Source organism: Lynx canadensis, chromosome B2 (assembly GCF_007474595.2).
Source record: "Lynx canadensis isolate LIC74 chromosome B2, mLynCan4.pri.v2, whole genome shotgun sequence".
Taxonomy (NCBI): Eukaryota; Metazoa; Chordata; class Mammalia; order Carnivora; family Felidae; genus Lynx; species Lynx canadensis.
The window spans coordinates 149,856,652-149,870,605 of record NC_044307.1 but is presented as its reverse complement, the minus strand read 5'-3'; the positions used below and the strand labels follow the sequence as shown (position 1 = coordinate 149,870,605).

Below are 13,954 nucleotides of genomic sequence, written 5' to 3'. Positions count from 1 at the left end.
GTACCCCGGGACAGCAGGGGCCGCCCGCCCGCCCACCTCTAAGGCCCGCCTGAACGTTTTACCAGGTTCACTGAGAGCAAGGGGCCTGAATCAGGTGTGCAAATGCCCTCTCGCGTCCAAGCTACAAGGACTTCGAAGACACAGTCTCTGGCCAGGGGTTATTAGCTATTTCCCAAAAGGCACTGTTTTTGCACAAAAGGGTGGAACTTGTTTCTACTCGTTTTACGTTTAGAACCCCGCAAACCTAGGACAGGACGGCTGAAAGCTGCCTCTTGTTCAGTCCCCCTTAAATTAATACATCCTAACGTGTGTGAAAATCAAGAGTTACGTGAATGTTAGCCAAGTACTAATCCACTTTCAGAATCACTCTCTGCGAAAGGTTCCCCCCCCCCCGGCTGCCTCTCGGTGGACTTCTCCTCCTGCAGACGCACGGGTTGCCTAGGACTCCCGCGAGTAACACAGCTGCCGAATCCTCTTTGCCCACTTGCCGCTTTCCATCCCTTGTTGTCACGGGCACCTGCGTGCGTGCTGAGCGTAGTGACGTGTGGTCAGCGGTCAACAGTGCGGTGGGGCCATCGGGCGGGAGGAGGTGCCCGGCACGGTGCCCACTACGGGGGGAGCTGGAGAGCAAGGACACGAGCAGGCCCCGTCCTGGTGCCCGCATAGCGCCAGGCTCTGCTGTCCAGAGAGCTGATGGAGCAACGTATTAACACTCGGCAAAACCCACCGACATTTTAAACCGTGTACGTTCCTCTACCAGGAGATGTTACTTCTAGAAGTCTATCCAGCCTGTAAGTTGCATGTATAAAAAATGCTTGTTTAGCAACGACCTAGAAATAAGGCATATGTCCAACAATAAGGACACTGTCAAGTAAATTACGGCACATCGTCCCAGACCTACAGGGCAGCCGTCTAAATGGGGTATGCTGTCACCAGGTGTCCCCGTGATGGCACCAGTGACCTCCCAACTGGGTAATTCTCTCTCGTGGAGGACCATCTTGGACTGCAGGATGTTCAGCAGCATCCCCGGCCCCTCCCTGGATGCCTCGCTCCCCCTGCCGTAGCAAGTACAACCGTCTCTAGCCTTGACCCTGGGGACAGCCCCCCGGTGAGACCCTGGTTCTGTAAACCCGGCTAGAGAGATGCCCAGCATCTATCTCGTTGCAGAGATGAGTTGCTACAGAGTCTAAAGGCATCCCATGGTGGAGCCTGTACCCATTTTACAGCAGAGGCGGTCTCTGCAAGGGGGTGTGGGGAGACCCACGTGAGCCCCGGCCCCAACACCCACCTTGCGCAAGCCCCGGGATGGTGTCCGTTAAACGGCTGTGGTCGAATGACTTTGATTCCAACCAGCCAGCGTGATAACTGTGCACCTCTTAGGCGCTGCGCCAAATAGGGGCCCAGAGGCCGGACCCTAAAGGCAGGGCCTGCTCACTGGGCCACAGGCACTTCCCTGGAGGCAAGGCCGAGGCCCTCCCTGGAGAGCAGCTCTGATCACTGAGCCACCAGGTGCCAGCGGGCAGGGCAGGGAGCCTTGAGGTCCAGGATGGGGCGCACCCCGGCCTCCACGGTGGATTTTACACTGTGCTGACAATCAGGGGCTGTCGTGGTGTCTGTGCGTCCAGCTCGTGATCCGGAGGAACCCTCCAGGGCTAAACAGAATCTCCTCCACCTTGTTTCGGGCACCCCAGTGAAGTCCCAGACGGGACCTAAAGACTCTGGCCAAGAATCGTCAGGACCCCTCCTTGTCCTGGCTCTGACCGAGGCAAGGCCGGGGCCCTCGATTCTGAGCCATGCAGCGACGCCTACACCAGGCCCTTCCACTAGGAACCGGGCTTGCCCGCTCCCAGGCCGCGTGTGCCTGCACAGGCAGGCTTGGGAGGGCGGGAAAGGCTTGCCTCTCTCTCCGCCTTGGCGGTCTCCCCTACACGGCACGGGGCTGCCGCAGACGAGGCCCTCACGTCACCATGGAGCCACCCTGCCCTGCGGGTGAGGGCCACGGGGGCAGCGGGAGGACACAGCCCCAGGAACGCAGATGGGGAGTCGAGGGCCTGCGTCTGACCCTTCGTCCTGGAACTGCTGTGTCGTTGCAATTTTGCCAAACCCCGTGTGGCCTGGCCTGGGCGCCTCCGCGAGAGAGTAGACGCTCACATCCGTCCTCGTGGCCTCTGGGGAGGAGGTAGGCAGCACCTGGTAATTGCGAGAGGTGTTTTAAGACCTAGAAGCAAACAGTAAACGCGTCCCTCCGTTCGGTGTGTTCACTCCCTCCAGTTCATCCCTGAGCATCGCACAAAGATCGTGACCGTTTGCCTGTTTCTGATCTGACTTTCCTGATCATGAATCAATTGATTACCTCCCCTGAACGTCTCCGTCCGTGTGCGCGTGACGCAGAAGGAATCCCTCCCCGTCCAAAGCCAACCTGCGCTGCAGCCTGGCCCGTCTTACCCCGCAGAACGCACCTGCCTCAGAGTCTGGGGTGCGCATAAACATCTGGCCGGTCATTTCCACTCATTTCTGGGCCCCCCGAGCCCACCCGGTCAGAGCCCCTGTGTTGTTCTGTCCGTCTTCAGATGCCTGGTCCCGACACCTGGGCGCACCTCTATTTTGATTCTGTGTCTCCTTCCCGAGTGCTCTACCCTGACCGGCGTGGGCACAGCCTCTCCGCACAGCCCGGAGGCAGGCTGGGGGCAGCTCAAGCACTCCTCTGCCCAGCTCACTCCTCTTCTGGGGCCTCGGCCCTCCCGGGGAGGACGGTGGTGTGCATGGGGCACTGCCCTAAGGGAATCATTATCTCATTGAAATCCTCACAGCAGTGCTTCCCGGTAGGGAAAGGAGGGTATTCACAGAACGCCTGAGTCACTTACAGTTGTTTAACTCGACGATGTCGTTTTTCACACTGCCGTTTCTTTTTCTCGAAGTAACGACTCACGTGGCAGTAGGGGGTTGTAAGCGTTGGCTCGGCAGCTGGTTAGCGAAAGCCCAGATCTACCCATCTTCTGGGTTTACTGTCCCTAGTGCATTGTTTTTTCATCCTCGTGAGTGGTGCCTTGTGGTCGCAAAGTGGCTGCCACAGCCCCAGGCGTCACATTCAGTTGAAGGGAGGAAATGGATGAAACGAGCTGCCTCCGTCCCTTTTATCAGGAAGGCAAAGCTTTCCCCAAACCTTGGGACTTCCCTGTGCTTCTTGTGGACGAGAAACCGTCACATGGCACTTCTAGCTAAAAGGAAGGTAGGAAGACAAGTATCGGGATACAAGGAATAGGGGATTGGGAATGGTTGTCTTATTTGCCAGCCTCAAGGTCAACCGAGGAGGTATTCAGGAAAGGGTGAGCGGACTTGAGGGAGGCCCTGTGCCTGGCCTGCCCCCCCCCCCATTTCTCATTCCTCTTGGGCAGATCTTAGGGACCCATTGGTTAGGAAGGAGAGGGACTCTGCAGTATGTAATCCAGGCTTGCTGGAACGTGGAGAATGGCAGGGGTCAGCCTAGAGAAGGGGAGCTCCTGAGGAGCCCCGGGTGGCAGCACCAGGCACAGGGGCAGAGGGCCAGGACCGCATCCTCTCCGGACCGGTTTCCCTCTCTGGGAACGGAGCGTGATGGCAGTAACTATCTCCAGTGTGGTCGGACGGACTGGAAGGGCCAGAGTAGTGCCTGACCCACAGCACGCACTGTAACGTGTCCGACAGATCTGTGAGAAGGCAGAGATCGGTGGCGCACAGAGACCCGTGGCGGAGCCCATGGCGGCACCTCTTGGCCACGTTGGTTCCCCCCGATCGGACCCTCTTCTTTCTCCGCCGCCTGGTTGTGGGACAGGGCAGAGCAAGGTTGTCCGATGCACAAGGACCGGTAACCTAGCTCTGGCAAAAAAAAAAGAAAAAAAAGTCATTTTATGGATGCGTTGAAAAGATACAGTTAAACATTTTCCTGAGATCGTTGCAAAAAAAAGGAAGATCGAATGTCTGCCTTCCACGACAGGACAGCATTCAGGTGATTTACCTCGTCCTGAATTTGAACCAGAAAGAGAGCAGAGCCTCCCCAGTCACGGAGAAGAGGGGGTCCGACCCAGTTGCCCCCAGAGGACTCTCTACGCAGTGCTCCAACAGTAATTGTGCCGATGGCTGGAACTCTTCTTTCAGGACCAAGTCTGTGCCGCACGGATCTGTCCAGCCTCTGCCTCGTCGCTGTCGGGTGCATGGGGCACGTGCGGAAATATTACACACTTCCTAAGGGGGCCGGGGTCGCACCTCCTCTCCCGCACAGCTGCCCTCTCGGACACGCCCGAGGGAGCCTGGCCGTGAGTCTTAGCCTGCCCGACCTCTCCCGCGGGAGACCAGGCTCAAAACAGAGAGACAAAAACGCGGGGCACGTCCGCTCGCTGAGACACACGCGAAGATGTGATTCCGACCCGTCTCCTGTAGACGCTGGAGAATTCTGTCTGGAGGCCAGTCTCCTTTCGGATACCATTGCATTTGCCAGAGAGCATTTGTCACAGTGACCCAGGTGAATGCGACACGGGGAGGGGCTGTGTTCTCCCTTTGTTCTGGAAGAGGCATATAATTTTCGAAATAGTCTATTTTTTGTCTTAGCACGTAATTATACAAAAAGCATAGTTCTCTAACCCCAAATATTACTTTATCACTTAGTTTAAAAAAATTTTTTTAATGTTTTATTTATTTTTGAGAGAGAGAGAGACAGAGCATGGACAGGGGAGGGGCAGAGAGAGAGGGAGACACAGAATCCGAAACAGGCTCCAGGCTCTGAGCTGTCAGCACAGAGCCTGACGTGGGGCTCGAACTCATGAACTGTGAGATCGTGACCTGAGCTGAAGTTGGACGCTTCACCGACTGAGCCACCCAGGCGCCCCTATTTTATTATTTAGTTTAAATAATTGACGAGCAAGAAAGGTGGACGTGTTTAGTGTATAGATAATCATCCGTTAGAAGATACTGGCCCATTGGAGCCCATGGAGGCATGGAAGCCAGCCGTCTGTGGCCAAAGACTGCCCTCCGGATCATCTCTAAAGGGGATCATCACACAGCTTTCTAGGAGCCATCATCCTTCCCTTGGGAGTGTTCACAACATGCGACGTCCACACTGAACGTGAAGAAACTGTAGTCGGGGTCGTTGGTTACATAGCTTTCCCAAGGAAGGCAACTGAATCTTTGTTTCTCTTCCAAATTTTTATTTAAATTCTAGTTAGTTACTGTGGTATTGGTTTCAGGGGCAGAGTTTAGCGGTTTATCACTCACCTACAACACCCAGTGCGCATCCCAGCAAGTGCCCTCCTCGACGCCCATCACCCATCTAGCCCATCCCCCACCCACCTCCCTCCATCAACCCTCAGTCTGTTCTCTGTTGTTAAGAGTCTCTTATGCTTTGCCTCCCTTTTATATATTATTTTATTTTTCCTTCTCTTCCCCCATGTTCATCGTTTTGTTTCCTAGATTCCACGAGTGGAATCATATGCTATTTCCCTTTCTCTGACTTATTTCACTTAGCAAAATACACTCTGGTTCCATCCACATCACTGCAAATGACAAGATTTCATTCTTTTTGGTGACTGAGTAATATTCCATTGTATACATAAACCACATCCTCTATCCGTTCATCAGTCGATAGAAACGTGGGCTCTTCCCGTACTTTGGCTGTTGTCGATGGCGCTATGAACATTGGGGCACGTGTGGCCCTTTGCGTCCGAATTTTTGTATCCTTTGGGTAAAACCTAGTAGTGCGGTTGCTGGGTCGTAGGCTGGTTCTGTTTTTAAAGGAGGCAACTGAAGCCAATTGCCCCCAGATCTTTAGCCGTAAGGAGAGAGACCACACTGGGTAGATTCATCTTGATCTGCAGGGCAGCTGGGTTGGAAGGCGGGGTCCTCCCCTCCTTTCTGTTTGCTGTGAGCCTTATTCTTGGCCCCAAAGTAGCCCCCGTGCCGTTCAGGGAGCTCAGAGCCCTCACCCCAAAGCCCGTTCTCACACAGATTTGTATCATGACCACGTTACCTTCACATCAGCCAGAACCTCTGTCTCTCGATTCCTAGCCTGTTGAAGAGCCCTAGCCCACCAGGTGGCCCCAAGGACCCCAGCCCCGGAGGCCAGGCCTGATGTTGGTGCTGGGAAACAGCAGCCTTTCTCCACGTCCCCCACCCCCAACCCCCTCCTGGTGCCTCCCCTCCTGCTGAGTCCCCTTGTGAGGGGGTAAAGAGAAAGGCGACCACAGGGAAGGCTGAGATGCTCATTGGCTGTCCCCTGTCCTCTGTGGGCGGAGAGAACACCCAGTTCTGGAGGCCGGAGGTCCAGGAACAGGGTGTGGGCAGGGCGAGTGCCTTCTGAAGCTGGGAAGGAGAGGCTGTCCCCGCCTCCCTCCCCCCCTCCAGGGAGATGCTGGATCCTTGGTGCTCTGGGGCCTTGGGGGGCACCAGCACCACCTCCCCCCCACTCTCCCGTGTGTGTCTGTGTCCAGATTTCCTCTTTTCGTAAGGCGGCCGGTCATGTTGGGTTAGGGCCCACCTGCCCAGTATGACCTCATCTGTAACCACATCTGCAGGGTCCCCACTTCCAGATAAGGTCACGTTCTGAGGTCCTGGGGGTGAGGACATCGACACAAGAATTTCGGAGGGACACAGTTCAATCCGTAACACCCTCCTGGGGCACGTGCTTAGAAGACGCCGGAAGAAAGAGCAAAGATGCCTTACACCTTGCAGGTGGAACTGCTGAGGCCCCCTCCCCCCATACGATTTGCACAAGGGCGCACGGCTACCCCAGGTCTAAAGCTGGCATTTCTGCCCCGATCCCCCGAATGTCCTCGCTCCAGAGTCTGCATGGAAGTCTCACCTGCCACCGACCGGGGGCCGTCGCCATTCGGTACACACGCCGTGAACACCCGCAGCAGGTGCCGGTCACACGCGGGTGCTGGTGCTGCCACGCCCCCCCCCCCCCCCCCCCCGCAAAAGCCGGTCACATGGGCCGGGAGGCCGGAAACCGCAACCGCAGGGGGAGGCTCCCCCTGCCTCCGCCCTGCTGCCTCTGGGGGGACGGTCCCCCAGCAAACCTGAAAAGCCGGTCCCTTCCGTGAGGGCAGGACGCTGGCGGGCGGAGCGGGCATCCTGGAGGGAGGGGAGGGGAGGGAGAGGCAGGAGCACGCTGTGTTCCGTGTCGTGAGCGGTGAGATGCCCCACTTCACGGACTTCAAGAGTCTCGGAGTCAAATCTGTGTTCTTTTTTTTCTTTTTTAATGTTATTTTTAGAGAGAGCCAGTGCGTGCATGTGCACGTGAGCAGGGGAGGGGCAGAGAGAGGGAGAGAGAGAATCCCAAGCAGGCTCCACCTTCACAGCGCAGAGCTCCGTGCGGGACTCGAACTCATGAACCATGAGATCGCGACCTGAGCGGAGATCGAGAGTCAGATGCTTGACCGACTGAGCCCCCCAGGTGCCCCACATGTGTGCTCATTGCGACCGTGACGGTGTGCACGTGGCAGCTGGTGTGCACGTGGCAGCGTGTCACACACTTACTTACTGTACGGTGTGATAGGCTCAGCGATACGACCCCGTGCACAGTAGGTCAGCGGCCCCAAACAGCTGCTGTTGTCGGGAGTGGGGCCCGGGGGCGGACTCCCCCTGGAGGATTCCCGGGTTGCATCCGAGAGGCCACGGCCGTGCTGGGGACGGGGCAGGGGGCGGGCGCGCACAGTAGGCCCAAAGAACATCACAGGAAAAACTACAGTACGCACCGGCACGTGGGAGGGCCCGTGTGATCTCCCTGTGCCTGAGGGGGGTTCCGGGAGAGGCAGTCCAGGCCAAGCCGGGTGCCGAGGGCACCAGGGGTCCCTCTGAAGGAGGCAGCCAGGGGACAGTGTCGGTGAACTAGAGAAAGCCCCCTGGGGCCCGTGTCGCTGGTGACCTGGTCCACACAGGTCTGCGGGGAGGGGGAGGTCGGGCGTGTTCCCTGAAGGAAGCCTCGGGAGGCCTGTCCCTGCGCTGCACCTCAGGGTCCTTGTCTCCGCCCCGGGGGTGCCTCCAGGTGCGACACCGGTCGCCCCAAAAGATTTGCAAGCCCGGGAAGCCAGAGACAAGAACCTGGGGAAAGGCCCCGTGCCAGCCTTCATGCTGCAGCCCGGGAGCACCCGGGTGGGGTGCATGAGCCCTGCAGAGCCTCGGGGTGTGCCCGTTGGCCGTGGTCACCAGACGGTGGTGGCGGCTCTCGTGACTGGGGCTGTCGGGCGGGCCCTACGAGGCGGCTGTCTTGAGTAAATGCCTCTCCAGACCTTCTGCAGGATGGGAGGTTGCAACGGACCCACTCTCTAGGGCTTTGCAAAGTGGCCGCTTGTCTGGCTCGTCCCTCGTGACCGTCCGTGTCTCCTATAGGAACTTCTGGGAGGGTCTCAGACCCCCAGGGGGATGCGGCTGCGGTCAGGTAGGAAGGAGATGGGCCGACGAAGGTAAAATAGCACGGCCGTGTAGACCGCGTCGGATCCGGTCCCCGAGCACGCCTGTGGCGAGCGGCTCCCCCCGCTGGCAGACGGACGGCTCTCTGTGTCTCGCGTTTCTGTTCTGCTCTCCAGCGTCCATCTCCACAATGCTTTCCCCGTCCTGGTCTCCGGTGTCCCATCCCGGCTCCCGTCAGCAACAGGCCGACCTTTGACAGCTAGGTCAAGACCAGCACGCCGGTCGGCTCCAGCCAGCCCTGGGGGCCGAGCGGGCGCCAGACCCCAGCTCTCAACCAGCAGTGCCCTCTGAGACCCAGCAAGCAAACATTTTAGACCCTGAGTGAATAAGATGCCAAAGGGCCGGAAAATACTTCCAAACTATGAAAAATAACGTGTAGGCGAAGGGTAAGTGATTAAAATGTAAAGCGCGGGCCTCGTGTTCACGTCCTAGACGGTGCGGCCTGGATGTGACAGTCGGGCAGAGCTCCAGTGTTTGCGAGGACACCAGTCCCAAGTGAGCTTGTCCTGAGCGCGCCCCAAGAATTCGAGGTGGATACCGTGTGACTCGAAAACAGCAGCCGAATAAAATACTTCAAAGGCATCTCGAAGGGGCCAGGATTAAACATTTCCCCAGGCTGTCTGGGGAAGTATTTGGGGCAGGTGCCAAAACCCTTTGAGAATAATTTACGGAGAATGTACAAGTCCAGTGATGATTAACCCCACGGTGACAGAGGTCGCCTTGTTAAAAATGTGGAGTGGAGAGCCGACCGTAACCGGGGCCGTGGAAAAGCAGACCCCCGCCACCGCCGGAGGGCACGCTCACGACTGTGCATTGACTAAGGAGGTCCCAACTGGGTGCCAGGTCACAACCTCCCCCCAGGGGTAGAAATCAGACGCGTGGGGCCAGGTGAACACGTCCAGTGATACTACAGTTTGGCGATGGACCACAGATGATTAAATGTCCCTACTGCAGAGAGTAAGCGTGAACCCTCACATCTGCTCCTTTGACGTTTCTAATTCATAATTACCTGACGTTGGAGAACGCGGTGAAAACTCCTCACTTCCGGCGCGCTGGGTCACCGCCCCCCGACGGCTGTGATATAGGGATCTGCACAAACGCTCCCTGACTTTCCTAGCCCAGAACTCTGCCCGATTGTCAGAGGTGTGCAGTTGACGTAGAAAGGGGTCATCAAGGACAAAACCGCCTACTTAACACATGTGAGGAGAAGATCAACAAAACCAGAATCCAAAATAATAACCACATGGGCCCTAGGAAGGTTGACGGAGGCCTTCAAAACCCGTGTGCAGAAACTTTCCTTCTGTTTCACATTTTTCTCCTTTGGAACACCTATAATTTTTGAGTAATAGCCAAAGTGTTAATTCGTTCACTGTCGACTGTTGGCTGAGGCCTCAAAGCACGAACGTGGTACAAAGCCTCGCTGCAGCGGAAGGAAAAGGTGCAGATAGAAATGTGCTAATTAAGCCTCCGAGAAAACCCAGCCCGCACCAGCGTGGAATTTGGAGTTACACCAATGTCTGCGTTTCCTTTGGGTCTCACTTGGTTCCAGTTCCTGTGGATCATATTCGCAAGTGATGAGCGAAAACGAGACGTAATGGGAACAGAAGGCAAAGTAGGTTCTTCAGAGGAATTGAGCCGATGAGTCACACTGCGGGTGCGAGCCACCTCGGGCTCAAAGCTCGCACTTCTGACCGACCCCCAGTGCTCTAGCAGCAGGTCAACGTTCACCGAGAACGATCTGGGAAGCAGTAGGGAATCGGGGGTGGGGTTCCCTCTACTTTAATCCTTATCACCAGGAGCGTGTTTCAGTCAGAGTTCTGGGCTTGGTCAAAGGCGGCCTGCCCACAGGATGGGCTGAGGGAGGTCAGCGCTGGGAGTCAGACCGCGGATTGGTTCTCCACGTTTCTTTACAACAGCGCTTTGGGTCCCTATCAGGGGCTGCTAGCTGCTGGGACCAGGTCTCAGGGCTCTGGTCAGGGGTTCACAGAACAAGGGAGACCGACCCAGGAATCCGGTGAGGTCCTCCAGGGAAACACCTGTTTCTACTCATTCCGGCACTGCTGACACCAGATGTATGGGTTTTCCATGCCAACAAATTCTTCACTTGTCAGTCGACACCAGCTTGGAGTCGTATAAGTGACTGCAGTCTGGCTCTAACCACCCAGAGTTGGCACAGACCCCGAGGGCTCAGTCCCACAAGGTGTCCCCGCTTCTGGTGCCCCTCCCACAGCCCAGGGCCTCACCTGTGCATCCGACCAACCAGCTATAAATCAGGAGTTCCCAAGACCCCTTCTCTGGGTTCAGTAATGTGCTAGAACAGCTCGCGGAACTCAGGAAACACCGAGATCTGTGTTTATTACAAAGGATATTTTAAAGGACACAGATGAAGAGGTGCATAGGGTGAGGTCTGAAGGACCTTGGAATTTGGGGTGCGCCACCCTCCCGGCACATGGATGCATTCTTGCACATCAACCCACAAACTCTCCAAACCCTGTTGTCTAGGGTTTCTATGAAGTTTCCATTATTTGGACGTGCTCCATTAAATCACTGCGGTGGGTGATACGCCCCTCCTCCAGCCCTCTCCTCTCCCCTCCCTGGAGGTCAGAGGTAAGGCTGGAGGTTCCCACCCTGTAGTCACGTGGTTGGCCCCGTGGTTGGCTTCCGTGGTGACCAGCCCCCATCCTCAAAGGGCTTTCCAGGGGCCACCCCATTGACATAAATTCTGTGTGTGGGGGTGGGGGGATCAAAGAGGCTTGTCGTGAGCAACAAAAGAGCTGCTGCTGGGGCCAGGGACCGCAACCAAATACTGTGACAAAAGATGATTCTGTTATTCTCACGACTTGGGAAATTGCAAGAGTTGGGGGGCTCTGACCAGGAGCCAGAGACAAAGACCGAAATGGATACTTCTCACCCTATCATCATGTCACAGGTCCTCAGAAGAAAACTCCAAAGGGGACTGAGGACAGGGTGGAGCCCAGCCTGGGGTGACACAGATCTCCCTCCAAATCCTCACAAACTCTCGGGCGACCTTGACCACCTTACCCCGTGTCCTTCAGCCTAAAAAGTAGCGGTCACAGTCGTAGGCCCTCGGTGTGCGCAGAGCCGGGCAGGAGAGCAGAGGAGAAATCCCAGAGTCTGACCGCCGCCCGCATTGCCTTGTATCACAAGTCCGGCGATGCTGCGGGACCAGCAGCGGGTTCTCCCCCAGAGTATTGGCCTGGCCAGGCTTCCCCGGGCAGACACGGGAGGTGGGCCTGGGCCTCCGTCCTCCTGAGACATCTTTGCCCAAGGACAGCTCTCGCCCCTCCTTTTCTCCCCACGTGAGCACAAGGACCAGGATGCAAAAGCATCCGGCCACATCCAGGAGGGCCTCGTCTCCTGGGACCCCGGGAGCCCGTGTGGGGGCTGCCCCCCAACCTCTCAGGCCCCGACGGTGAGGCTGGATGGGGAGCACCACAGTGACCACAGCAGCTCGGGGTGGGCCCGCGGAGCCCGGGGTGCAGAAGCGGGAAGCCTGTGCCTCACAAACCGAGTGGCACGGAACCCCCGTCCCCAACCTTGGGACAGGAGCTGGCTGGAGACGGCCCAGCCCACGCGGCTCCCGTGCCACCAGCCCCCTCCCTGGCCCACAGTCTCTTCCCCCGACTTCGCATCCTGGAGAAAACACAGCTCTCAGGGCCTGAGGGTTTTGGTTTCTCTGATTAATAGACTTATTTTTAGAGCAGCGTTAAGTTTACAGAAAAGTTGAATGGAAAGTACAGCCAGTTCCCTGCGCGCTCCCAGCCACCCCCCTGGACGGTTTCCCCTAACACTAAACTGATGTCAGTGCCACGCGTTTGTTGTAAGGGACAGACCAGCGCTGGCCCAGTGCCTCCGTTAGGCTCCGTCTGCCTGTGCACTCACGGCAGACATATAGTGACACAGTGTCGGGCAAAAAAGTTTCGCAGCCCTGAATCCTCTGTGCTCGGCAGACTCGGGCCTCCCTCGCTCCCCCAGCTCTTGGGATTTCATGTGAGCAAGAGAGGAAAGAGCCAGTCCGGGTAGGAACAACCAGCCCAGCAGAACTGTTTATAAGCCGTCTCCAGGGGCCCCAGCGTTCGCTCGTGCGGACGCCAGTCTTTCTCTGGGTTTCATCCCGCTGGAAGCTGCCTCTTCAGTTCCTGGCTTTCTTTCCCTTCCCTGCAAACCCAGAGCTGCCTCCTCTCCTACTGCCCCTGTGTGTCCGCTGCCTTCTGGAAGGCCGGCCTGCGCCAGCTTTAACGGGCGTCTGAAGCGCGGCCGGAGGGCGCCCGGCTGGCTCAGTCGATAAAGCCTGTGGCCCTTGTGGTCTCTTGACCTCTGGGCAGAGTTCAAGCCCCACGGTGGGTGGTGGGCGTGGAGCCTACGGGGCCTCCAGCTTCCTCCCCCGGATTTCCAGGCGTCCCCACACCTGCGGCAGGAATATTCCAGCCTGCCTCACCCCTGCTCTGGGCAGCCCAGCCCCTCCCTCTGCTGCGTCCGAAACCATCAGAGGCCACGAAATCGGGGGTGTATTCTGATGCCCGTGTCTGCTCTGTCCCGGGACAGGTGCTGGCCTCGACGGGGTGGAGGAGATCAAGCGGAACCCCTTCTTCATGACCGTAGACTGGAATGTAAGTTGCGCACGGCGGTCCCCGCCTCTCACGATGACGGGGAGCGAGGGGGCGGGCACGCCAGCCGGGTACAAACCAGAGGTGAACGCGGCCGTGTCACCTGGAGGAGGGTGACACCTCTCTCCGGAGCCTATGAACAGGCTGGCATTTTACAGGCACAGACCAGGGACCACCCGTCCCCGCAGCACCAGGCCCGAAATCCCTTTATCGCTTGGCCCTTTAGAGGCAGGTTCAGATGACCCTGCAGCCACTGCTATGCACTGAGGACAGAGTGGAGATCACCGTCCATCCGGCAAGGGGCTGCAGGAGCCCCTCGGGTCACTTGGTCACTGGGCTGTGGTTTGCTGGGTCCCTGGGCCTCTGTCCCTGGGCCCCTGGGCCACTGCGGGTCTCGGGGCCGCTGGGCCGTGGGCAGTGGCCCACCGTGCAGGCCTCTGTGGTGCTGAACCACTGGCATCTCAGATTCTGTGTTGCTTTGCCAGTCTCTCTTCAGGCCCAGGCCCCCACAGCTGGCACCTTACAGAGTTATTAAAGAAAAAATGGATCACCCAGACCGTTAGAGACAAAATCACGGCTGACACTCGTGAGCGACCTAAGGAAGACTTACCACCGTGGCGCGTTCAGGGACCACTGGGCCGGGGTCTGCAGTCGGGAGAGAGCTGGGGCTCGGCCCTGCCGAGCTTGGGCCAGTGGGGTTCATAGCCAGGGGACGGGCCGGGTGCCGATGGAAAACCACTGAGAGGACGCACCAGCGCCGAGGGGCTCTTGTGCCGGACGCCAGGCCTGGCGATGAGACAGACCTCACTGGTCGGCGGAGGAGACCCCGTCAGAAGTCAGCCTCTGGCTCCGGCTCCCCAAGCCAGGGCCACAAAGCCGCCGGACGC

The 13,954-nt window shown here is 57.8% G+C and overlaps 1 protein-coding gene across 8 annotated transcripts in view; it reads left to right on the top strand.

The window, feature by feature from the left end:
- RPS6KA2 (ribosomal protein S6 kinase A2) overlaps positions 1 to 13,199 on the top strand; it is a 235,120-nt gene extending 221,921 nt beyond the window's left edge. For 5 of the 8 annotated variants that reach the window (XM_030316767.2, XM_030316769.2, XM_032593272.1 and 2 more), the window contains one exon: positions 362 to 4,716. In XM_030316767.2, the coding sequence (XP_030172627.1) occupies positions 362 to 666 (305 nt within the window). In that variant the 3' untranslated portion in view covers positions 667 to 4,716. Of the gene's footprint in view, positions 1 to 361; positions 4,717 to 13,005 lie in introns of those variants that run through there. The other 3 variants (XM_030316773.1, XM_030316765.2, XM_030316772.1) reach the window with 1 other exon arrangement.
- The last annotated feature ends 755 nt before the right edge of the window (positions 13,200 to 13,954 follow it).